General features: G+C 46.8%; 1 protein-coding gene across 11 annotated transcripts in view; it reads left to right on the top strand.

The window, feature by feature from the left end:
- Positions 1-26,881, top strand: part of plekha7b (pleckstrin homology domain containing, family A member 7b) — a 90,433-nt gene that overhangs the window by 47,281 nt on the left and 16,271 nt on the right. For 6 of the 11 annotated variants that reach the window (XM_080844008.1, XM_080844007.1, XM_080844011.1 and 3 more), the window contains 10 exons: positions 3,456-3,567; positions 6,115-6,219; positions 7,126-7,198; positions 7,976-8,076; positions 16,331-16,506; positions 19,606-20,019; positions 20,544-21,087; positions 22,837-22,920; positions 23,362-23,490; positions 25,081-25,134. In XM_080844008.1, coding sequence (XP_080700134.1) covers positions 3,456-3,567; positions 6,115-6,219; positions 7,126-7,198; positions 7,976-8,076; positions 16,331-16,506; positions 19,606-20,019; positions 20,544-21,087; positions 22,837-22,920; positions 23,362-23,490; positions 25,081-25,134 — 1,792 coding nt within the window. Of the gene's footprint in view, positions 1-471; positions 548-3,455; positions 3,568-6,114; positions 6,220-7,125; positions 7,199-7,975; positions 8,077-12,457; positions 13,075-16,330; positions 16,507-19,605; positions 20,020-20,543; positions 21,088-22,836; positions 22,921-23,361; positions 23,491-25,080; positions 25,135-26,881 lie in introns of those variants that run through there. The other 5 variants (XM_080844012.1, XM_080844010.1, XM_080844009.1 and 2 more) reach the window with 3 other exon arrangements.

Below are 26,881 nucleotides of genomic sequence, written 5' to 3'. Positions count from 1 at the left end.
TGTTTCTCTCAGGTGACGGCCTAGTTGGCCAGAAGCCTGGAATGCATGAACCGTAGCCTTCCACAGCGAAATACTGTCACATAGCTCAACTAGGTCCAGAGAAACGCTTCAAAAGACGGTGGAGGTAAACAATATGAAAGCGCAAATAAAACCAGACCAGGTCCCTTGACACCCGGGCAAACGTGCTGTAAAAATAGCTGGATGTTTGCCAATGCGTGGGGGGAAAGAGAGTGAAAAGCCGGTGTCAGGAGGTTAGTTTTGTTCCACTGTGGAGCAGAGTCTCCATGGGCAGAGCCACAGTAGTTCCCTGCTGCTTTTGTGTGCCGCCCCGGTTCTGGACACCACCTGACACCTCAGCCAAAGGGAACCGCTTACGTTCCACAGGAAAAAATAGTAATTACGACCCCCTTTTTTGTGCGTCCGCAGAACAAAAGGGGCTCGGTTTCTGTCATGACAACAGCGTAGCTCTTCCACTCTCACCTCTCTCTCAGCAACGCTTCTTCCCTCTGCATAAAGACACACTAGCTGCTTGGAAACTGATGTTTTGGTAAGTTTTCCCCTGCTTGTTGACGACCACCTTGAGACCTTTAAGATATGTCAGAATGTAGGATGGCTACACAAGTGTATATAAAATTAGACTCTCGGGATGTATGTAACCGCTGAGAAGGGGGTTCCATTGATTTTCATTAGGTAAATGAGGCTTGGTGGAATTGAGGTTGTGAGTGATGCTTTGGGGATAGTGTTAATAGGTGTGGTGCCCAGATATGGTGGTGCTTGTGTGGGTGTTGCTGCCATGCTTGTCTGGGTGCTACACTTTGTTGGAGCCCTGAGTGAAGGTTCTTGGCATCCACTCTCTTGACATAGCCTATGACGCCCCCAACCCCCCCCCCCCCCCCCCCCCCCCCCTAGCACACACACACACAAACACAGACAACCACAGCTAAAACTCTCAATTTCCTACACACATTTCACACTGTCAATAGCAAAATTGGATATGATGCATTTCATTTCCCAACACAACACTCATGATGAAATGATGTGTTTAGATCAGTCTGCAGTTGACCTGAAACATGCTATCAATCTTCATTTTCTGTTTACCCGTACACTGTGTCACCATCAGGATCACATTTACTCTGGATGGATTTATGACATGGTTGATGTGATGATTTAGGAGGAGGGCGAAGGGCATTTAGGGATCCCCTCTGTGCTCTCTCAGCTTGTGCTTGCACAACCCCGCCCATGAATCATGGGTAATTTCTGTCTCCTCAAAGTTCAGAGTTCGTCGCTAGCCCTTCCTTTAGCTATTTGATGTCATCCGGCCTCATGTGCTTTTTGGAAAATTCTTGGGCTGAGTCCTGTAGACAGGCTGGCTTGTCAGTAAAGAAGATTCCATTTCAGCTATAAAGATTTTTGTCAGCTGTCTCAGATGGGGAAACATTAAACATTCACAGTGCTGTCCAAATGAGAACATGGCAGTAATGCTGTATTTAGCTCGAAGTGCAGTATTTCTGTTCCAGACTTTTCATTGGACCATATCATAACAAGTAATCTGTTCTGCAGTCAGTTAATTTTGTTGTATTTCAGGGCTGTAGTAATGCTAGACAGACCCTAGGTTTAGTTTTTTTTTATCTTTGCATTTTTCACTTGTTTTGTGTTTTATACTATAGACCTAAATGTAATGCTGTGACCCTCAAATAACATCAGGGTAGTGGCTCAGACTGCTGGCTCCTGGCCACTGCAGTGGCAGCTGCACAGACACAGAGGTGCCACTGCAGCACCTGAAAATATAGAAGTACCAGTGACTCTCTCTATCCCCCTATCTGTCTGCCATGGCAGGGTGTACTGGCACTCTTTAATTTAGTGATCATTTCATAATCATTGTTAAAGGCAGCTGGCAGTGTGTTTACGTCGGATGCTTATTCATTACAGAAAAAGTAATGCTGAAAAAAAACACTATCTTTTTATTTCTTAAGAAATGTCGTATTTCTTAAGTTCTTGTGTCTTTCGTTTGTGTTTCTATGGATGCAAAAGGAACCCAGGCACGTGCTGTTTGTTTTTGTCTGATCGCACCTGCCTTGTGTCATTCTCTGTAGAGTCCAGGTCAAACTGAGGGTGTGTGCAAGGTCACGTCATAAATGTTGTGTCTGCTAGCTTACGAGCCATAAAGTGAATTAGCTCCAGTGTTACTGTTTTGTAAGAGGGGAGGGCCCCCCTCCAATCTGTTTTGGATGGGATTAAAAGCTAATTTGTCCTCGCCTGGTACGGCAGTGTCACAGCGGTTCTGGGCATTTAGTCAAACATTCTGCTGTTCATTTATTATTTAAGGACTTTTGGGGTATTTCTATACCTTCTGGATGGTAGGGAGTCACTTGGCAGTTGGTTGACTTTGTTTTTTTCATTGACTGTAACCCATATGCTGCTCCAGAAGGATGTGTGCCATTTTGGAAAAAAAACAACCTCCTCAACTCTCAGCATCTGCGCCGGCTTGACCTGAGCGGAGTATTCTGACCTGGAGTGTCTACTCAGTCCCTGGATTCCCTCTTGCAGCTCAGTCATATAATATAGACAGGCTCTGACGGCTTAAGGCAACCTCCAGTGACCCTTTGGACCCAGGAACATGTAAATAACCCTTCTTCCAGTGCTCTGGTGGCCGAGCCATAGACGTGCGACACGATCTGACCGTGGTGACAGCAGAATGCGAGCCATTTGAGATGGTGTGAAATGGTGTGTTTGTGAGAATGAAAGGGGTGTGGTTCTCTCCTTGTCCTTGCGGGTCGGATCACACCTTCATATCTTGTTGCTGCTGCTGCTGCTGCTGTCCAGTGCTGATGAACAGGAGCAGAAAGACAGGTTCTCACTTTGTGGTAACGCCAAGAAAGCCTTTTTTAGCTGTTTATACATGAAAGTGAAAAGCGTTTCATAGTACAACATTGTGTGGTCTCAGCCTGACATTTCTTATTTATAATCAATGATTATATCAATTTCGAGTCAGCTTCTTCTGTCTTTTATGTTCAGTATGTTAACAGCCATGTAAAGTATTATTTTACTGTCAGCTTTGACATACTACAAACCACCCCCTAGTGTCCCAGGTAGTCACCAAGGGTTCTGGATAGGACCAGACAGTTTTTGTGTCCTGAAAACATGTTCTGCACTCTTCTACATACAATGATCTCTGTGGTCTTACCTGAACGTTTAATTTTCCTGTCAAATATGCTCTCAGGATACCATCATGGTAGATCGAGTGCTTCGGCACAAAACCTTCATCAATTTCAGCCTTTACAGAACACTACTTCTGAGGATTTTCCACTTCAGCCTATACGTATGCCCCTTCAGACCAAAGACTAGTATTTGATGTCTTGACAGAAGCTCAAAGGAGAACTCTCAGTTGAATGACATCTCCATTGTTCTCTGCAACATTATGTTCACTTCAAGCTCTCTCTTTCTCCCCGCCTCAGGACAAACTCCCGCATGTCCAAACCACCACCAGACCACCGGCCACCCAGCATGGTCAGCGAGACCTCCACAGCTGTGACCACATCCACAGTGGACGCCACCTCAGGGTCTAAGGTGAGCTGACCTTTAGGGTCAAAGGTAACATGAGCTCAGAGTTAATGTTGGTATTATGATCCTCTGAATCAAAAACCTCCCAGGTGGTATAATTGTACTGCAATTCTCCTGCAGTGCCTTATCTGGATTTATACAGCAGGCATCTTTGATTAGACAATCAATCAATTCTATGTAGGGTTTTTGTCCAATGGAATGCAGAGAATTTGTTTATTCTTCTCTTGCATTGTACCTCTTATTTTGATTAATGGCCTTAGGCCTTAATAGGTTAGTGATTTTTTTTCTTCTTCTTAGCACCTCCAGTACTGATTGAATTTCTGCTGCAGTTTTGCAGGTTGTGGCCACACGCAGCACAGCGGCGTTGCATTGGTTGACTGTAAAACTGTTTATGCAGTTTGTGCCGTTCTGCAGAGACTGGAGGAAGTGTACTGCAGAGTGATTACAGTCTCACTGATACAAGCACACACACAAACACACACACACACACACACAAGCACGCACTGAGGGGAGATATGTGTTCAGCACAAAAGATGTCCAACAAAAACACCCTCAAGCCACTTAATGATAGCTATTCTACTCAGCGAGATGGATTTGACAAATAATTGTACGGGGTATTTCGCCTCATTAATTTCAGAAACAGTTGTCAGGCTTTTTATAGAGTTTGTACTGAGTGTGCCTGTTTGTGTGAGGGGGAGGGGTGATGTAGGCATATGCACAGAATGATTAATAATGATGACAAATTGTCTTGAAATTCCTATGTCAGTAATCGACTGATCACTCAATCACGCAATCAGATTGACGAAAGTAGTTCTTTTAGTTTTAGTTGTTCTGCTTCAGGTCAGGGTTTTTCTACACGCTAAATTCTTATCTGTGGCCCAGGGTGATTCCCCTGCTCCGGCGTTGTGGGGGGTGTATATCTGACACCAACCCCATCTGGAGGGTGATTCAGTGGGCCTGGGAAGCCGCTGGCACTTGATCCATGCCAGCCCAGGCTGGCGCCCTGTACCCTCATGTCGCTGCCCACTGGCATTGGCCACAGCTGGAATGCCATCACCCACGCACGTTGCCGGTGTTGACACCTGGCTGTGTGAATATACAGCTTTGGCAGGAGGCGGAGGATGGGTTGTCAGCGTAGGAGGATGTCTGGGGACTGCCGGGGACTGGCGGATCAGTGTCAGTGTAGTATGAGATTTGACAGCCGGATCAATCAATCCTTGAGCGTCAGATAGATCCACCCTATCAACACCCACCTCCATGCCGTGGTCCGTACACACTTCACTGAACATAAAAGCATCGTTCTGTGCTCACTGTTTGTCACATTCCACAAGGTCTCATCAAGTTTCATGAGTCAGTAATTATGTCTCTAGAGATTGTGTGGTTTGTCACTCACATGATCTTTTGAATCACTGTAAAGAGCCCTCATTTGCCTTGAACCTGTTTCAGGCCGTGTTGAATCATGTTACGACACTCTATCTGCCTTATGCTGGTTCGTATGAAAGATTATCAGCGCTCTGAAATGGATACCTACTGTATATGTTAACCCGATGTGTATATCTATTTATAAACATACAACATATATTCCATTTGCAGTGAAAGGGTCTGTGAGCCATTTATAGGAGCTGGTTACCATACATTGACGTATAGAAATGTTTCTTTCGCAGGTGTCAGAGAATAAAATATTATTTCTGATTTCTTCTTTGCTGTAGACGACCACAGAGCATGCAGTTAGCTAATGTTAATGTCATTGCTAGCTCATGTTTATCTCATCTTTAGCTCATCTTTGTTGGCCTTGAGTGTAGGGCAACATTTGAAATGTTCTCGCCTTGCTTTCACTCTCGGTGTTTTCTGTCTCCATAGAGCTTTTAAAGTATGGCGTGGTCAGCAGGAGAGTGACACACACCGCACACAGACACACACACACACACTCACTCAGTCACATATACACACAGTTTAATGGGCCCGCTTCAGAGGCAAGCAGGCAGCAGCAGATGTAAATGTCTCCGAGCTGATACTCAATTTTGCTCAGCTGAGCGTTCAGCTGAACACTTTTCGAGGATGGGGGTGGGAGAGTGACCGAGTGGGCCCGGTAGAAAGTGTCGCTTTAAGCCTTGTGAAACCTACCTGGAGTGTGTGATTACGTTGCTTATATCTCTAATAGTCTCTAAGGTACCTGACTTGTGGTGGTAGCATTTTATGAGGAATCAAAGTGCTGTTGGGGAGTGGGGGCCAGAAGATGTCAGCATCGTAAGAACATATAACACTTCTAACCTGATATCTGTGAAAAACATAAAACCTCCCCCGAAGTACCTTGCCAGTCCTCATGAACTCATTGAAATTCCAGAGGTGCGTTATTGCGGAAACATCCACATGTTGTGGGTGTAGGTGAGAGGATTGATGAGTGATGGAGTGTGTGTGATGAGATTTCTATATTTATTTATTATGCATTGTTCTCCCTGGCGCCGTCTTTGTGCTCTTGCGTAGAGCAGATGGTGTGGGGCTGTTTATGAGCAGGTGAATGGGCTGCTTTATCTCCTGTCCTGTTTGCCTCAGGTCCCCAGGAACGGTGGGAAGGTGCACAGCTTCGGGAAGAGGGAGCAGGCCATCAAGAGGAACCCCAACATGCCGGTGGTGGTGAGGGGATGGCTTTACAAACAGGTGAGGGGAGCTTGGAATGTATAATGGATTTTGTGTGCGTATGTGTGTTTTTGTTGTCTAAATGGATATGGTTTATGAGAGATAGCACACGTTTCTATATGTCTACACTCTGAATGTATGTGTGTGCGTGTGCATTTGCGTGTGTGTGCTCATGTATACACATAGGTAGCTATGTCATCACGGTCTTAATGAACATTGTGAACATCCACTGTAGTACAATAACGAGTCTCCCGTGTACACAGCAAGACCTGGAGATTCTGTCAACATGATAAACCATCAATGTGTGACCGTGCTTGTTGTTTGTGTTTGTGTGTGTGTGCGGGCTACACAAATATGCAAGCTAAACACTCACACTTTCTATTATAGCAAGCTTCAGTTGCTTTCTACAGATAAGACTGATTGTAAGTCAAGCCAAACAAGAACTACATTAAGATGCCACACAGTGTAATCAGTCCACTAAAAATGTGTGTGTGTGTGTGTGTGTGTGTGTGTGTGTGTGTGTGTGTGTGTCTTGCGATTGCAAGCTTAAGTGTGTGTTTGATTGAGTCTCATGACATGGCCCAGGAACACCTAATGAATGTTTGGGTAGTGGATGTAGAAATCATGGCTAAACACTAATGAAACCCTAATGAAGGGAGCTTGTTTGGGGGAGTGAGAAACCCTAGCTTCGCCGGCAGGCAAAGGAACACACACACGCACACATGTGCGTGCGCACGCCTCTTTGGAGCAGGGCAGAGCCGCTGGCTGAATTCAATTCAATTACAGCAGCTGTAATGATATGCATGGAGCCCCACGCTTTTTATGCGCCTGGCTCCTCTCCTCCTCTCCTCCGCTGTAAACCCGCTGCTCCCCTGCTAATGTGGCTAATTGAAATGCAGTGCAACCTTTTTGTGCTCTCACCTTCAGGACGGCTCTGGAATGAGACTGTGGAAGCGCAAGTGGTTCGTGTTGTCTGATTACTGCCTCTTCTATTACAAAGGTGAGTCACCGCAGCAGCCCACCGCCGCACTGACAATCAATTTGCAGCGGCCGAGCGAGTCGACCCAAGTGGGAGCATTGTCGAGAGATATGGAATCAGTTCAGCAGGCCCTTTTTGATGCAATTAAGTCGATCCCAAAGCACAACTTTAAATTAGCGTAGGAGGCACTCGGCAACCGCACAGCCACTCCCCAAACTATTAAACCTGACGTTTGATTTAAAGTGTTACTTCAAAGAAAACTTTGGTATTAAGTACACTCGTGTGCTTTTTTTCAGATACTTAACCTGCTCCTTATTTTTGTTTTCTGTGGGAAAAAAAAAACATTCTAATGAGATTCGATGCTGATGCTTAACCTCCCGGGAGCTGTAAAAGTGGTAACCTTGCTGAAATCATCCATCAGCGGAGCTCATTTACTGGGGGTGTGAGCCCCCGCGCTCTGACAGCCCCTCCTCTGACTGCTCCTACTCTCACGCCTGCATGCAGTCAGGGCGCGCCGGCTCCCCTATAGGGAGGCTCACCTTCAAAACCCCTTGAATTATTTCTGACCCAATGCGGCCCATAAATTCTGCCTCGCTGCTATTGCTGATCATACTGCTGCAGCTGCTTAGAGTCATGCGTCAAGCCTCCTCTATACGTGGAGATTGTCTGCTGCGCTTTCTGAAGCGTGTGATGGCGCCTGAGCTCGGAGGGGTCAGGGGTGTGGAAGCCATGCTGGGGGCTGACTGACGCTCTGCGGCTAGGGGACATAAACGTCTTACTTGTGTCCTCCTCCAACAGACAGCCGGGAGGAGACGGTCCTGGGCAGCATCCCCCTCCCCAGCTACGTCATCTCGCCGGTGGAGCCTGACGACCACATCAGCCGCAAGTACGCCTTTAAGGTAAAATGCCCAGAGCCCTCTGTGTTTGATAAGGCAGTAGGCTTCATTGAGAACCCCATGTGTCAAAACACAAGCAGCATAAACATTGTGCCATTAAACACTCGATCCTCCCTTTTTGTACAAGACATGACCCAGAGCATATGAAAATTCACTGCATGCTTGCTATCTCTAGCTGTTGTCTGGTGTTAATTGGCCAGACCAGTGGTGCACTTTGTGGCTGGAAGGCTATGGCCCTCATTATCTGTGACTGTGTGAGGGAGGTTGGCAGAGGGCACAGCGGTGTGGCCTCTGATGCCCGCTGAAGGGCTGCTGTCACTAGGATGTCGCAGCCGAGGAAGCTTCTGTTCCTGCAGCCAAGACAGAGCTGCCTCCCTGCTTGACAATTAAACAGCAGCTGTGGATGCAGTTGTCAAAGCACATGGCAGGAGATTCGGATACTTTCTCAAAGCACAGTTTATGTTTGGTGTTTTGCAACATCGGAGTTATTTGAAGTGAAACATCCCTAACGAATGTAAACAGAACATTCCCAGTCTTATCTCTGTTTAGTGCGTTTGGACAGCGGCAGGGTTTATGCCTTCACTCCTCGCTTCCGATTAGAATATAAGGCAGGAAGCTGAACAATGAGACAGTATGTGTGTGTCTGACCACAGCAGCAGTGCAACATCACACACTCTAAACATCTTTAGAGTGTGTGATAAACACTATACACGCACCATAATAAACATCTTTAATTAGCGCCTCACATAATTGGTCATATTTATTACCTTTGTCAGGATTCTCCTTTAAAAGACTCCTTAAGGTGCTCCTTTGTAATATGCCTTTAATTAAGTGTCGATAGCCTGAAGCCTCAGTTTGACCAACTCTCTGGCTTGTCTGATCAATGTGTGAGTGCTCCTGTGTGGATGAGCTCTGATAATTGTGCTGCTAATCTGCTGTGATATCTGACGGCTGTGCAGTAACGGACAGATTGTGTTCTCATATCCTGAGTGTGCCTGTGCCTCGCTGGTGGCCCAGATTGACCTCCCTTCTGTTCGTCCGGCCCACCGTCTGCCTTCTGCTTCTGTGCTCCAGATGCATGGCATATCGTTATCAGTGTTTAAACCAGCCTTTACGCGGGTGGTCTAGTTGCCCTATCCCGTGGTGTGTGTGTATGGTTGTGTGTCTCTGTCTGTGTCTGTGTGTCTGTCTTTTAACTGCTGAAATGTGTCTCTGTGTGCCACATGGAAAACCCTCAACACTAAACACATGTATGGGTGGGTTGTGGCAGTGGTCTCACAAGCACACAGAAACTCACTCTCTTCTGCTTGGAGCACCTCAACATGGCAGCGGAGCCTGGACTTCACTCAAGTGTTGGGATCAATTGTTTAAATTCCTGAGCATTGCAGTATTTCTCCTTGTTGTCCATGCTACAAAAGCCAGGAAGTTCCACACCTCACGTTTTGAGCATATGATCCATGCCAAACATGAGTATTTATTTGTTTCACAGCAGTTCCTGTGTTGTAAATATGTCCCAGTGTAGTATTTATGTTCATCTGGACACCACTGATAGCCAGACATGTTTAACTGCAAGGGTTAGAGAAAGACGGTTCTCTGCCTTCTAGCAGTCTGTGACCCAGTAGGACTGATCCTGCTCCATTCCATGTCTGTCAGCGACACATTGTCATCACCAGCACCAGCCTGTGCTAGCCAGTCTCCCATGCTGGATCCCCCCACCATCCAACCCATTGCATGCCTTTTCCACACTCTTCTCCAAATTCTCAGGCCTGGCATGGAAACAGCATTATTTCAGGCACTTTGCTTGTGGCACAGAGGAGCGGAACCATTTACATTTACAGACTTTTCTTGAGTTCATTTGGTCGAGCCGTGAATCGTGATTTTTTTTTAAACTCCCTTAACAGGTATTTTACTCACTGGGAGCGAGAGGTTAAGTCATTTTACAACGCTCTGTGCCCCGCAGGGTAATCAATTTCAACTTAACCTTTTGGAATTAGACAACAACAAACCCTGCTGCGCCTGGCAGCCCTCCTGGTCCTGCTTCAGTCAGGGTTTGCCAGTCAGGGTTCGAGGGAAGGACCCCTTTGCTCCTGATGTATTGATGGACGAGGCACACACACACCACCTCTCTCCCTTCCTCGGTGCCAGCCAATGCCCCTCTTGAGAGCCACGAGCTGCAGTGCTTGAGGAATGTGGGTGGGGATGCCCGCAGGCTGGTCATTTGTGGCTCTTTTTTATTCCCTTTGTACAAGCATACCTCCCCCTGTGCAGTGGGGACACGTTCCCTCCCCTGCTGCCCCCCCCCCCCCCCCCCCCTCATCAGCAGCCCCCTCTGCAGCGCACGCCGACTTTATAGCATGGAGTTACTATGACAATACCGCCTGCAGGTGGATTAATTATACATGGGCTGTAGAGAGCGCAGCGCCTATTCTCTGATGTCTCATTTTCTACTCAAGCCCTGGAGTGGTGTGCGTGCCAGTGCCGGTGCCGTAGCCGGGTGAGGGGTGATCCAGCTAAGTACTCCTGTGGTAATTAGCTAACATGTATTACAGAGGCCTCGCTTCACCTATGGTCCCCCACAAGGTATACTCTTTAATGTCAATGGATATTTAATGGAAGCTGTGAGGTAGCTGTGAATGTACAGTTTGCGATGGTGCTGCTGGGTAGGGCTGGGCGATTTTTCGATTTCGATTTTAATCGCGATGTAATTTTTTTCTACGGTTTTAAATGAGACGTTCGATTAGATGGCGCCTTCAAAAAAAAAAAAAAAATCAATGTTTTCACAGACCCGCGAATACAGCACCGCACGTAGCCCATGGGCGTCGCGACAATGTAATTGGGGGGGGACAAGACCCCCTCACTTTTCAAAACAAGTCGTTTCGACCCCCCCACTTTTGCAGTCAAAATAGTGCGTGCGTGACTGCTGGTCTACTAGTCCATTATTCTTTCCATTGCTTCACAATTAAATCCGTTCAACTTTATCAGTGGGGAATACCCACAGCAATATAAATCCACTCCGCGTTTTCCTGGTGTACTACGCAGCCTCATCACGCACGCAGATTCAACTGTCATTAATGTTCATTCATTCTCTGATTTGATCGGAGCGTCGCGCTAGAAGCAGACCACAGAAATGGACATACGGATTTTTTTTTTTCGAAGAAGAGGAAAGTAAGTCAGAGTTGCCCAAGTTTTACCTGTAGTGGACAATTAAGGACCACCCAATGGACATTATCTGGCTATAATCGTATTGTTATTGCCATAACAACCGTGAGCTAATCTGGCGTTAACGTTAGCTAGCTAATGGCAGTTTTTCTAACGACAGCAGCGACTAAACACAAACTCACCAAAGAAGATTTTTTTTTTTTAATGTGTCACTCACTTGTATACCTCTCTGACTCACACACGAAAGATGATGTCAATGCCACAAATAAAATTAACATTGGTGTGCTGGGCATGCTGTCAAGCTTTGCCATGTATGAAAACTATTTCCCCTACGTGAACCGTTTACTTCTGGCAGCTTCCATCCTTAAAGACTTTGGGTTTCAATACACATTTGGCCATTTCTGACCTGAACAGTCATACTTTTAATGAGGTGGTCAGTTTGAATGTAGCCAACATAATTATCAGGCCACCAAACCTATATCAATTGTGAATTTGATATGCTGATAACATGATTTACATCTCAGAGAAAAACATGGTAAAATGCACCAGAATGCGGGTATTTGCATGTACGTTTTTCAAAAACTTTTGGGGTGATTTTGTTCATATCGTGATATAAAATCGAAATCGAAAATTTTTGGGGGAAAACATCGAAATATAACTTTTTCCCATATCGCCCAGCCCTACTGCTGGGTCTGGCTTCTTTTGGGATTACTGCCTTTTTGCCAAGGATCAAACGCACGTTGTTTGTCTTGGACGTTGGAGAGTCTTGTGAACTTTTTTTGTGCGTTGGACATCTGTTCTAGGTTTAAGACTAGGGAAGTGCTGTCAGTGGATACTAGAAACAGATTCCCCTTTTCTGTCTGTTCAAAGAGTTTGGTTATTGGGCGGAAGAGATGAGAACGGTCACCATATGTGACCTCCTTTCTCTCTTATACTGATATAAAGACTAATATTGGACACTTGAACAGTATTCAATAGTGAAATGAATCATTGACTGTAAGTCATTGACTAATACACCATGAAAGATTGCACAACTAATTGTGGTTCTGCTCGATTACATTTTAAAACTGTACATTGCATTTCCTTAGAACATAAATAGAATTTTCCACATGCTTAATTTAAAAGTAGTCACAAAACTTCACAGATTTTAAGTTTGTAATTATTACGTAATGATTTAAAGACAAATTTAGCAGATAAACAAAACCATGTCAGACGAATAGTGGAAACATGTGATGGCTGATTTGTTTGGGATTGGGTTAATAGCTTCTGTAGATTACTGTCAGGACAGTTTTAGCAAATATGACAAAAAGTTATTTTCATCAGGGTTCCCTACTTTAGGTTCAAGTGGTTCTTAATATATTTAAATTCATTAGTGTCGCCCCCTATGGACAAGTCTGGGATATGCAGGACATTGCCCCTTGACCAGCCCTTGGCACCCTAACTCTTTCCCCTTGTGCCACCTTGTGTGTAGTGTTGTGTTCTGGTGTGGTTTGGTGTTCTGCTCTGGTCCTGTTTCTTCCCTGCTTCCTGCCAATAGTACTAACGGTGTAACTGTCCCTCTTATTTACACCCCACAGAGTTGGTCACAAACTACCTGCAACCCCAACAGGGGCAAAAGAACTGTTTGGTTTACTCTCCTATAAAACGTCTTTTGAATTTTTCGCCAATGACACCTCCTCTTCTTTGTTCAACTCAACTCACTGTGTTTCTCTCGTTCCCTATTGGTGGATTGCTTCCCACCCACCCCTCCTGTTGGGACACCGGTGGGGGCACTTTTGGGAGCGCGCCCGTTCCTCCTGGAGGCCTCTCCTGAGACACTCAGGCGCCCTCTTGCATGAATAGGTATTTGATTTCACTTCATTCTCATCCCGGGACCATCACCATCACCCTCCACCTGCCCCACACCCTCCACACCCCACCCACCAGACCGGGGTGGAGGGGATGCACATATTTAATATGTGCATCGTCAGGTTCACCTCATATGCATGCCGTGTTTTACCTAAAGAATGGGCAAATACCAGTGTTGCTTTATTCAAACCACCTAATGAGATGTCCAAGGCTGAGGCCCTTACCGAAGCCAACTAATTGCGCTGAATCGCTGAATTGACATCCCCCTTAATGTTTTGGCCAAAAACCGTTATGCTAATGTCCTGCTGCAGTCCAGCACTGGTATTTTCCTGTTCCTTGCCAGTCAGCATCGCTGTGTGGTGTCATCGCTGGGGCTAGCATGCTAGCGTCGGCTAGTGGCCTGTCCTGTTGACTCTGCACCCTGCTCTCTGCACCACATTCCCACACACCTCTCCAGTTTCATGGGCCTTCCACAGGGATCATTACTGTCATCATCATGCCACTGACCTGGCTATGAACCTAGCCTGGGGACCAGGAACTCCAGCTTGGTCCTTGTATGTATATGAAAGTGAGAGATGTGTCTTTCTTGTGGTTGCTGCACATTTTCACTCCCAGCTCCAGCTGTTACCTTTGGTCGGTGTGTATTGTACTGTACTGTGTATTTTCATGTTGAAGCTTATTTTGGCATTGTATTTTTTACAGCTTTGAAATACTGGACATTGTGACGCTTTCCCCATTGTGTTTATGTTTAATTTGGCCCTGAGTATTGTATTATATTATTACTTTCCAAATCACAGATAGCCCGCCAACACCCTGAAAGCCATTGAAAGCCAACTTTAGCTCTATTCCTCTATTCCACTCATGAGGAAAATGAAATCATCCAGAAATTCTAATGAAAGCAAAGCCTAATCTTATCTCCCTCGAAAGTAGACCCTGCAAAGAAAGTCACGGTGAAAAGAGGTCTGAGACGTAGGGAGTGTTCGGAATGTTGCTATTGTTAGTTCCACACTTCATTTTTCACCCATGTCACACAATTTGAGATTTGCGCACAGTCTGTATAACCTGTACATTTTGAGAGAAAAAACCCCCCGATAGTTTCTATACATTGCAGCAGTGATGGTGCCTCAGCCTCAAAGCGGACTACAAGGTTCTGCCAGACTGAGAAATAGAAAATGAGAGGCAGTTCCTGATTTCATGAATTAAATTGCTGTTATTGCTGTGGTTTCAGAGGCATTACCTGTGGGGGCCACAGGCACAGGCAGTTGCACAAGCATCATTAAATTGTGCTTACTTCAGTAATAGGTTTTTAGAAATGGCTTTATGATGCGGTAGATAATTTAGTCTAATTGAATATCCCTAGAAGTTGTTTCAGTTACATTTAAGAGCATTTAGAGATGTCTCACTGCTCTAGAGTATAATTTGTGGGAGAGACCAGGCATTTGCAGGGTTGTGTGATTAGTTGCTTTTTAAAACATGAGTGGCTATAAATTGTTGTATTATATTTCAGAGGGAAGAAAGGATGAGTGTTTGTGTGTTGTGTGTGTGTGAGGTCTGTGTGTGTGCGTGTAAGTATGAGTGAGGTGGGTGTGTGTGTTTGGTGTCTGTGTATGCGCATGTGTGCGTGGATATGCATGTATGCGTGTGTATGGGTGCGTGTGTGTATTCATGTGTGTATGTGTGCGTGTGTGCGTATGCGTGTATGTGTGTGTGCGTTTGTGTGCACAATCAGACACACTGTTACGTTGCATGCTCCCCCACATGTCTGCTCAGCACATTGTGTGGAGTGAATCCGTCGGCTCACGCTGGAGCTCCTATGTTAGATTAGCTGGGACTCTCCCTTGTCCAAACAGGCATTGTCATCCCCACATCGGCCCGTATGAGCAGCAGACTGAGCGCACTCAACCCTGCTCATTTGATCATGATCATATTTAATGTGTGGGTCTCCTCTAAAGGCACTATATACTTATGCATGCTTTGCCACTCTGAGATTGTTCCTGCGCACACAATCAAACTTAATGGACTGTAGAATTTGAGGTCACCATTGTTTGATAGAGTAGAGCTGAAGAGTAAGTAACAGTATGCCGTAATGGCTGTGGGTGGGTGCAGAGGTGTGGTCGGGAGGGGCTCTTGCCCATAACGGGTCTCCATCCTGTGAGCACAGTGTAATCGTGAGGCCAGGGGCGGGAGAGGGGCCGGGCCGGGCCAGGTCGGGGCAGTGGGACAGGCCCAGGAGAGTATAATGGCTCTGGGTGGGACTGTGTAAAGTTGCTGAGCTGGGCTGTGATTAGACCGCCGGGTGTCAGTGGCAGCCGTGCCCCCCGCCAGGAGGGGGGGCAGATTAGCCCCCGGAGCGGCGGGTTTGGCAGGGCAGCAGATTTAGGGGGAGCAGACAGGGCGGAATGAGTGCCTCGTGGAGGAGCACCGCCGAGCACGCCTGGTCTTAGGGGGCTGAAGGTACTGGGGTAAGGCGCTCAGAGTTAGCGCGTTGGTGTTCTGTGTTCGAGTGTGTGGGGTGGGGTTGGCTGTTTGCTGGTTCTGTTGCAATTGTGAGTTTTTCAAAAAAAAGATGTAATTTGTTTCCCAGAAGGATTTTGTATTGGCTAACACCTTTGCAATCATTTTCTTGCAGGATGTGTGTGCGTTTGATTAAAAAGAGTTATTTGCCTTTCTGCGTTTATAAATCATCTCTGGGGGTGAGCTCACATCTGAGTCTGATAAGGGATAACCTTTTTTATTATCGCCACAACTGTAATACATATGATATTGATTTTTCTGTCTGACATTGAAGATGATATGAGGATGCAGAATCCTCTCCCTGTGGAGGCTACCACTCTAGGCACCTCGTGCACTGGGCTTTGCCACCTCCTCCAGCTATCTTCCATTTAGAATCATTTGCATGGATCCTTTTCAGCGCTGATAAATGGACTTTCCTTTTGGAGGTGCTAATTGCTTTTTTCGTGCAATTAGTGCGGCGCGTTAGGCAGGCCGTTTCGTTTTACGCATGCCAGCATCTAACTCCTCTCTAAAGGTGCCGGACCGGCTGGGAAGACGCCAACTTCTAGCACCTGTGCTGCTCACTGGCCTCACACACTGTCCCCTCCGCTCTCTGTCCCTCTACCTTTCACTCTCTCTCTCTCACACACACACACACACACACACACACACACACACACACAGACACACACACACATTTACACTCACATATAACACACAAACACACGCTCACTCTTGTCTCACTCTGTCTCCACAGGCCACCCATACTGGGATGCGCTCGTACATTTACAATAAGACCTCTGTGATTGGCTCGCAGGCCGAGCACGGCGGCATGCGCACATACTACTTCAGCGCCGACACGCAGGAGGACATGAACGGCTGGATCCGGGCCATGAACCAGGCCGCCCTCATGCAGAGCCACGGCGTCAAGAGGTGAGCCCTCACAAATACACGTTTACATACTGCATACACACACAAACATAGAATATGATACTGCATATATGTAAACACACACTACTTGCTCACCCACAAACATCACGGGCGCTATTAAGGGTTAAAGCTTAGCTATGGACTGAAGTGAGAACATGAGAGAAGTAAAGTAAACATGACAATATGAGTGTGAGATCTGAGCCAAGAACTATAGACACAGGAATGCAGAAAGTCCCACACTAGGATGAAATCAGTGTAATAGAGTGTAGAGTGTGTAGCAGGGGGGCGGGGGCCAAGCGCTTCAGGGGGCCCGGTCCAGTACTGGAGGGGACCAGGAACATGCCAGGTAGTACAGTGTTTATTTTATTCAGACGGTTCAAGTGGGGGTCCACTGTTTAAACACAGGTGGGTGCATATGCACTCTGCTCATAGAACTCTGTAATGGTGGAGTCCTCCGCATCTCTTCACACACAGTCCCCTCACTGGTTCATCAAGCTAGAGTGGCAGCACTCTCCACATCCAGAGCAGATAGCTCTGTTGCATTTAAACTGGAGGCGAAAAAAGGTCTTGTTGTCCTTCTTGTGTGTGTGTGTGTGTGTGTGTGTGTGTGTGTGTGTGTGTGTGTGTGTGTGTGTGTGTGTTGAGTGTGTCTGTGTCTGTGTGTGTGTGTTGATTCGATTCCAATTTGTTCTATTTTACCTCATGAGACTCGGCGTGTTATTAGTCTGCTGTCTTCTGATGTTTACTCAGTGACTCAGAGGAGAAAGGTGCACAATAAATCAGGCATACCATTGTGTTTGTGTCGTACAGTACACTAGTTTAACTCATATCTCCCAGTATGGTTTTGACTGGAGTTACAGCTATGTAGTCTGCAAAAATGGCAGCTTACTATGACTGTCTATGGTGTGTAGACATGTGGGTGTCTCTCTATGACAGAGTATGGGTGTGTCTGAATTTATACTCATATGCACAGTTTGCTGTGTGTGTGTGTGTGTGTGTGTGTGTGTGTGTGTGTGTTTGTGTTTGTGTGTGTGTGTGTGTGTGTGTGTGTGTGTGTGTGTGTGTGTGTGTGTGTGTGTCTGTGTGTAAATATACACGTCTTTTGTATGTATATATGTACAGTGTCCTGTGAGAAGGCTTGGTGCTCCAGGCTCCTTGTGTGAGTGTTAATGTGGCTGGCTGCAGTTGCTCTCTTTGCAGCTCTCTGGGAGTGTGATCACTGCGGCAGCCTTGCCTGCTCTGTGAGCCAGCTGAGTTTGGGCCAAATCCCTCCAACCACCCCATCCCCCCACCCCTCCGGTGCAGCTCCGGGGCTGAGGCACAGGCAGTGGGCAGAGCCTCCACTAAACTCCCCTCTGATCTCCTCTTCCAGGCCTATCAGCATCACATCACTACACCTCAAAGAGGAGAGCGTTAGCCAGTCCGCAGCTAGATTAGCGTTTGGACGAGGCTGAGAAGCACACATTTGCGACTAATGTTTCTTGTGATGTGAGCTGAAGCGCAGATAAGTGTTATAAATAGGCTAATGCTACACTCTGTGATGGGTCAGGTGCACTCGTCTTCCAAATTGGTCAGCCACGGTGAGGATGGATGTAAAATGCAGCCTGCAGCACCGAGGTGTACATTATTCTGACCAAGTACAGCTTGTTGGTTCTCTCGTCTTATCTGGACTAATGCTTATGCCTTACCGCCATCTTGTGGTCTATTGCATACATTGCAGTCATCTAAGTAGGAAAGTCTTGTAGGGATTTGCAGTGTTGTAGATGTGGGTTCCATTCAAATATGTTTTTAGTCTAGTGTTATGTTTGTTTAGTGTTGCCAACAATGAAAGCAGTCCAATTTCTGAAGCACTCGGTCAGCACCATGTGTAGTATCCACACTAGCAATTCTGTTTGGTTTGAGTGCAGATGAGAGGTGTTTCATAGAAAAAACCATCCCCTGTGATTTTTGATTAATTCCTATGGAGTGCTGAGTGCCGTCAGGAGTGTAACAATGTTCGGAAAGGCCCATAAAATCCGCACTGTGAGCAGGCTGGATTTTTATGATGACGCACTCTGCTGAAAATTAGTTTGTTCATATCTTGTGTACAAACCATAAATGCATATTTATTGCAGGATCTTTTACCTTCTTTTTAATCGTGCCTTTGTGACAGTTGATTAATATGTGTAAACACCTGCCGTGTCAGGTTTCAAGGCAAATACCTCGGTGATTTATGGAAATGGCTGTGTTGCTGGACTGAAAAACTCAAACAAAAAATGATGAGTCTGATGAATTGCACAAGGCAAAGTCTGGTGCCCATTAATTAACCTGAGTGCAGGTTAAATGATGTGTCCAACCAGCTGAGCTCACACACTCACGGATGGAGGGGCTACTTCGGGCTGTTTGTCTTAGAGACAAAATGGCTGTCACAAGAGAAACTTCATTTGCCTTTTTCTCTCATCTTTTTTTTGTGCTTTTTTTTTTGGAAGCGTTCCCCTCCATGGCTTCTCCCTTGGAGACGAGAATGAAAATGTATGAGTGTGCATTTGAGTGACCGCTTCCCCTGTGGGCCTTGTGCTTCCAGTAACGGCAAAAAAATATGCATTTAATGAGCCTGTCCATTTCCTACCCATCCCTCTCCAGGCCATCACTCAAGTGGGGAAATTGCACTCCAGAATGCTTCAGGTTTAATGGCATAGTTCCCAGCAGCTTCATATCTGGAGCTGTATGGTCGTCATCTCATTGCCTGTTTCAATAGATCAAGCCTGTGCCCTTCCTCTGCTGTTTCACAGGGAAGGTAGCAAGGTTTTTTTTTTTCTTTGACTGAGAGGAGATTAGTTAAGACACGGGTGTCTGCCTCCATTTGAGCGCTCCACTGAGGGGTGTGACGGAGCGGAGCGACGGGTGAGGATGGGGTGACGGAGGCCAGCGGAGGAGCTGACGGATGAGAGAGGAAGGGAGGGAGGGAGGGAGTGTGACTCACCCGCCGTTTAAACAAAGTTTTGACAGATAAGCCACTGGTCCCGGTCCCAGTGGACGAGCCGAGAGTGATTTGTCATTTTCATTCCACGGCCATCATTTTTCTTCTTCCTCCTCCTTTTTTAAATGTTCCCGCCCCCGCAGAGAGATGGAGAGGCCAGAGAAGCTGGAGCAACAGGCAGTCCCGCAGACCAATCACGTCAACAGCTGCGGCAAGAGCTCCTCCCAGCCCGAGAGCCTCTACCAACCGGAGCGGAGCGAGGGGTGGAGCAAGGACATGGATAGAGTGGAGGCACTGGCCAGGGTGGGGGTGGAGGTGGAGGTGGAAGGGCTCTCACCGGCGTCGGTGGCCCCCTCGCGGCCCTCCTCCACCCTGCCATCCAACCATCGCAACGGCCTCCCCTCTGGCCCCGGGGCCCTGCCCCTAGAGCAGAACGGGAACATAGTGTATAAGAGAGGCCAGGTGCAGCGCGCCGACACCGAGAAGCAGGTGCAGAGGAAGACGGCCCTGGCCCAGGTGGAGCACTGGGTCAAAGTGCAGAAAGGAGACTCCAAGAGGTTAGTGTGACCACCGTCCTGGACTGCTCTGTGTCTGATGGTTTATCTTATCCCTGCAATTTAGCGTCCCACATACCCCACAAACTGCAAGATCCTCCCGAAAAGTGGAGAAAAGTTGTGTTTCCCTAGAGATTACAAGATAACGTCACCCTTGTAATTACCTTTGTGTGTAATTCTGTTGCAGCCGTCATTCACTTTTTTGTCGTGAGAGAGTTGCACAGACCCTGAGAACATTACAGAGGTATAAATAATCTACTGTGTAGTAGTGCCCTCTGTTGGTTTCAAGTGGAAGTGTATCAGATCAGTCTTATTGGCCATAGTAAGACTTGCAGAAATACTGTAGGCTTGGTATGAGATACCAGTGATTTCTGCAGTTATAGATATGCAGTTATAGACATTCCTGTAGTAGTGACTTTTATTTTTAACTAATAACAATAATACCTAGTTCTAACACTGAGTGGATATACATAGTGTTATTGTGTGGTTAAGCAGCTGCTGGATGAAAGGCTTCTTCTGTCCCCCAGCCATCCCTCCACTGAGTACAGCCTCCCCCGACGGACGCCGCCTCTGCAGCCCAAGGTCAGTGTGGTGGAGGCTTACCAGTCATTGCCAAAGACCCTCCGCCACCCCTCATCTGGGGGCTCCCCGCCGGCGCCCCGCAACATGCCCAGCGACTACAAGTACGCCCACGACCGGCTGAGCCACTTCCGCATGACCACGGACGAGCGCCTGGCCAACCGCGACGGCATGGTGTGGCAGCTGTACGAGTGGCAGCAGCGGCAGCAGTACCGTCACGGCAGCCCCACGGCGCCCATCTACGCCGGGCCCGACTACCTGGACGCGGCCGGCACCTCCTTCCGCGTCACGCTGGAGGTGCCCCGCTCCATCTCTGTACCCCCGTCGCCCTGCGACCTGCCCCCGCCCGTGCCACTGTCTAAGCCGCTGTCGCCGCCGCGGAGGCCCCACACGCCCAGCGACAGGGTGACTGTGCGACCGCTGAACGAGGTGCCCCTCGCCGACCACCCGATTGTCTGCTCCCCCCGACGCGCATACTCACAGCTCTCAAAGGTACTAAACACTGTTACTCACACACACACACAGTCACACACGTGAAGACATTGAAAAAAGATATTGGCTGAGAACATGCCTAGACTGAAGCTTGTCTCGGGTGTTGTGGAAGTCCAAGGCAGGCTTGTAGAGTCAAGGCCCGTGGGAAGCCAGGCCTGAGAAGTAGCCAGCCCGGAGTTTCCCTCCTATCTGCCCCCCTTTGATCCACATAAGGAGCTGTGACTGATTCACACAGTCCCCACCCAAAGTCCATCCCCCAGGTGCCATGAGAATATGAGAGAGGAAACGAGAGAGAGAGTGTGTGTGTGAGCAAGACAGAGAGGGTGTGTGTGAGAGGCAGAGGCAAAGTGTGTACATGAGTGACAGAGAAAGGGCGAGAGAGAGAGAGGAAAGGTCTGTGTGTGTCATGTCTTCTAGGGCGTGTGTGTGTGTGTGTGTGTGTGTGTGTGTGTGTGGTGGGATAGAGCTGGTGCCTGATGCGCCACTTGTCTCCCCGCCACACTCTCCACATGTTGCCCACTTCACAGCCATCCACCACACACACTCCTCACAAAGAGCTCACAAAGAGCTCACACACACCCAACTTCCTTTGCACGCACAACGCCCGATCACACTCGTGCGAGTAAACAGAGTGTCAAGTTTGCTCAGTGTCCGCGTAAGTCAAGGGTTGAACAAAGTCACTAATTATGTAGACAGTGTAATTAAGAGAGCGATCAGTAAAAATGAAAAGGATCATCGTAACCAAGACAGAAAAGAAAAAAGAACATCACATCGTAACGTGCAACACCATAGCTTACAAGACCGAGCTCTGAAACGATGGTGTGTGAAGAGCCTAAATTTAGTCCAGAGATGAACTCTGGTTTGCTTTGCATCCAACAGCTGTGGTTAAGTGGCAATGGATCTGACGACGGCGCATATTTTACAGTTGTGCTCAGTGGACCTCAATGGATACCTCTTTGAAAAAGCTGTGTTATTAGTGGCTGATAAGGCTTGCCAACGGCGTCTTTGCACCCTCTGCACAGCCCTATCTCAAACATCAGCAGCGGTCGCTTTCTTCTGATCTCACATTTAAATAAAAAACCTATTATGCAGCAAAAAAAACAGAGCCATGGGAATCCTCACGCAAAAGGCTCACAGTAGCCCCCCAACCCCCCCCCCCCCCCCCCTTCCCCTACTCGCTCGTAGCAAACAAATGTTATTTTAAGAAAGCAGGTTGGTGTTAATTTATGTGGAGTTAATTAAATCTCTTGTCGTTTGTGTCCTGTTTGAGGCGCGGTGATGGGCCACGGCTGAGATTTTGTGCGTTAAGCAAAAATGTCAAGTCTTTCGCAAGGGCCTGTGGCAGTTGAGATGAGGCATACACCTTCTTTTTCAAGAAATAAATAGAAAACTAGTGGTGTGAAAATGTGCAGTGCCAAGCAGAAGTTTTAGGAGGACGTAAACTTCCCAACTGACTTCTGGATGACATGGGAATGAACTTAAGAATATGAAAGCTAATATGGCTGACTGTACAGAATTATTGTTTGTTTACAGTAAGGATTGCTTTCTCTGCAGATAAAAGGAATTGATTTTTCTGTTGTTTACTTACTAGTGTGTGTCTGTGTGTGTGTGTGTGTGTATGTGTGTGTTGGTGTGTGTGTGTGTGTGTTTGCGTGTGTGTGTGTGTGTCTGTGTGTGTGTGTATGTGTGTGTTGGTGTGTGTGTGTGTGTGTGTGTGTGCATGAGTGTGTTTTCCACACCCACACAAAGACTGCACAGATAGAGAGACGATCAGTGCCAACCATGGGCTACATCACCCATACAGTCAGCGCCCCAAGCTTGCATGGGAAAACGGTAAGAGCTTTGCCACTTCACACAATGTTTCTTTTTTTCTCCTTGACTGGACTGACACGAGTATCCCTGTAGAGATGCAGAAACATATACACTTGGATGGTGTTTCTGTGTTTACATGGAAGACAGCAATGTGTGTGCAAGGAGGTGTGAACTTACATGTCTGTGCTATCAGAGGGTAAGCTGATGAATGGGATAGTGAGTGCGTACATGGTTCTAGAGGTTCTAGTGGATGACTGTGTGGTGTGAACAAGTGATGAAAATGAAAATGGACATTATTGGTCCCACCGCTTGTATGCCTGTGATCGGTGTGAATTTAAGCCAAGCTCCTGGCGGCCGAGAGCGGTCGGGCGTACCCCCCTCACGGCCACCGGCGGCGCCTCCCGAGGCGACCTGAAGCACTGAAGCGCTGTCTCTGCCCCCTCTCTCCCTGCCGCTCAGCAGCCGGAGGAGCTCACCCTGCTCCTCATCCAGCTCAGGAGGCACCAGGCCAAGATGGCTGGCGTGCGCAGCCACACACTTGCGCACCTCCGCCACCACCAGCACAACGGCCTCTTTGGCCACAGCCTGCAGGTCAGGCCTAGCCTTAGCCTACCACCCCACTCCCCAAAGCCTGTGATTGTTCGTTTTTTTTTCTCCACCCCCTTTCCCCTCCCAACTTGCTTTGTGGCCTAGATGCCTCCATTCGTCATCCCCTGATGACGTGTTTTTTTTTTTTTTTTTAGTTCTTCTTATGGTGTTTTTATTTTTGTGTTTCGTTTTTGTGGTGATGGTTTGAATGCTACTCGTTAGCATGGAGCTTGTCACGTAGAGATGGTGTGTTAGATCTCTATATGCAAATGCAGCCTGTAGTTCCGCCATTTTGTGCCGTGTCCTAGAACATGCCTTGCACCTCCGCGTTTCTTTCCCCCTACGTTTGCACCTCTTGAATTCTTTGGAATTGAGTGTTTGCCCCTCCCCCACCCCCACCCCACCCTCACCCCCTTATCCCAAATCCTGCCCGACACAAACAACCTGTGTATTTCGAGCATGTCGCTTGTTGAGTTTCACCGTGCCTGCAGTCCTAATGATGGAAAGGCTCAATGACGTGTGAGGAGGGTGTAAGTATCTGAAGAATCCTGGTTCACCTCAAGTCTTGACGATAAAGACCATGGTTTGTGGAGGTCTTTCGCCTTCATGGAGTTCATCACCAAAAAACCGAGTAGAGATTTCTCCCCAGGTGAAGTGCTGGCCAGAAGTGAATGGCTTGCTACTGTAAACACACTGATGTTTTGTGACAAACATAATGCTGGAGCCTGCACATAGAAGAGGGAAGCAGGCTTGAAAGCTGCGTTGGTTCTTCAGATGCCACACAGAGAGATCATACCAGGGCTGTGTTAATGTATTATAATGTTTTAAAGGCACCCAGTGCAACTTTATATAAACATTCAATGAAAAATAAACATTCAATTCCTAGTCTTTTTTACACAAAGTAAGTTTCAATAACTCCATACCATTACATATCGACATTCAAGGAGCAAAGATGAGACGTCGTTGTGTGGTGAGAACTGATAGAAAATCGTAAACAACAACAATCGCCGGTGGGGAGAGGCCATTTTTCCATTGACTGGAATCCTGCTTTATTTATTGTAGGTTACAAAAAATAAAGAAAATGGCGGTGATTGCTGTTGTTATCGATTTTCTATCAGTTCTCACCACACAACGACGTCTCATCTTTGCTCCTTGAATGTCGATATGTAATGGTATGGAGTTATTGAAACTTACTACATGTAAAAAAGACTAGAAATTGAATGTTTATGTTTAAGCCTCGAAAGTTGCACTGGGTGCCTTTAAATACCCTGTATTTATGGCCACTCTCTGTGCTGACTTCTGAGAGTTTAACAGTGTCACTCGGAGTTATAGCCTCACACCTTTTGCTCCTTTTTCCATGTTTCTCCCTAATTTGGTATTCATCAGTTTTTGCTTTTAATCCAATCAGTTCTTACATAATCATTCATGTATTTTTTTTGGTTGAATACTTACAGAAATATTACTCTTAATTTTCATCAGTCTGATTTTCCAATCAGTTAGAGATGCAAATTTTCATTCAGCTCATGCAGTCTCTACCAGCATCCTTTGCAGCTTCCTGTCATGTGACCTGTCTTTCCGTTCCCCCACCTAAAGGCCGATGATACTTACCTGCAGCTGAAGAAGGACCTGGAGTATCTCGACCTGAAGGTGGGCTCGTTGAAGCTAATATCGCTTCCTCCTCCTCCTCTTTTACCCCCTCTGTCCTCCTGCTCTTCTCCACCTATTCTCTACCTTCCTTCCTCCACACTTCTCCCCAGTGGGCTTTAGCTCCAGCACCCTCTCCCTCCCTGCTCTAGCCTATCCTGTAGCCTTAACAAGCCTGGTGTGTGTGCTAACATCTTCACCCCCTCAGGAGTCCTCTGAGACAGCGGTGTGGATACTCCGAGTGCTTTGATGGGTTGTGTGTGCACACTTAACTTGAACCTCCGTTCAGCCCCTCCATTACTCCCTTTTCTTCTCCCAAAGCACCCAGTTCAACTTACGTGTGCACACTGGCCAGGACCGATATAGTCTAGATCTACAATATGCGCTCCTGTGTACACCAATGTATTACAATTCTATTCATTTGTACTCTGATGCATGGAGGTAAATGACCTGATTCAGAGGTGCTTGTCAAGCATTTACTATAGATTACTGTTGGGCTACTGTCTGAAGTCGTCTAACAGTATCTCACAACACTACAATGCTGCTTGATGGGATTTGAAGTTCAGATGAATTGGAGAGAATTAACTTGCATTTGATTATGGACTACATTTCCCATCAGGAAGTGCCTCACACATGTTCTCTTTCTCACCCTCATGTAAAGCTTTTTGCTCAAAACCTGCTCCTTGTTTTAATCCAGATCATTGCCTCTAATTCACATTATCTGTTTTCCCCCCAAAAAATATTCCTGACATCTGTAAATTCAAAAGGCCTCTGGTAATTTGTATGAATAGCACCTAATATCCAGTGAGTGACATGTATTCATAACACCACTTTCTGTCTTCAAACAGATCAAAAGTATTGAACAACTGATCGTTTTGGTTTGCAATAGCTTTCAAAAGTCCTCTCACGGTTTGGGGTCCAGTCTGAATGTAAGAATGGTGTGCATACAAAGCGTAACCATTCCATGGCTTCACCTGTAGTCTTGTGATGCTGCAAGCCCGTGTGCGTTGTTTGTTAGGTGTGCCCATGTCGTCCTCCAGGCATAGCTTGTCATAGGCACTCATTGTGGTGTGGTGCAGTGCCTGGTCAGACAGTGTGCTGTTTTAAGCCTTTGTGCTTGTCTTTCTTTCTTTATTTATTTTCCCCTCAAAGAGGAGCTTGAAGGACTCTCTTATCAATGACTATCAATACTGACAATCTTAATGAATTGGATAAAAGCTACATTGGGTAACATTAGTCTCTATTTAAAGAACACATACCCAGATAAGGCATATTCTATGCCCAGGGATTGGTGAAACCATTTGGGAGTGTGCTGATCTGAGTACGTAGGAAACATGCCATTCATGTCCTGCTGCTAGCTACTAACTCCTCAAAATTAATTGACCAGCTTGCTGACTTTGAAGTGAACTTGCATAGTTTACCATAGACTCTTCTGACAAGCTGCCATATTTCTTGTGGTTACTGTACTCCCACATGGTTCATCATAAGGACATAATCATGAAAAGTATTGATAACCTGCCAGAGAAAAAGAGTTGCCTTGGCTCTTCCTAAACACACAGATGCTATCCATTCATAAATATGTCATATGGCTCGCAGAGTGGGCTGATTTATTTAGATTTCCCACAATGCATTTTGGTTTTTGGTTTTCGCTCTTGCCGAAATGTTTATCAGTATGATTTCAGCACGCCTGTCACCAGTGACGCCTTGCTATCTTGTCAACTTGATAGAGGATGCCTGAGTTATGCTTTTA

This window comes from Sprattus sprattus (genome assembly GCF_963457725.1).
Source record: "Sprattus sprattus genome assembly, chromosome: 8".
In the NCBI taxonomy this organism is placed as follows: Eukaryota; Metazoa; Chordata; class Actinopteri; order Clupeiformes; family Clupeidae; genus Sprattus; species Sprattus sprattus.
This window is presented reverse-complemented; position numbering and strand designations above follow the sequence as displayed.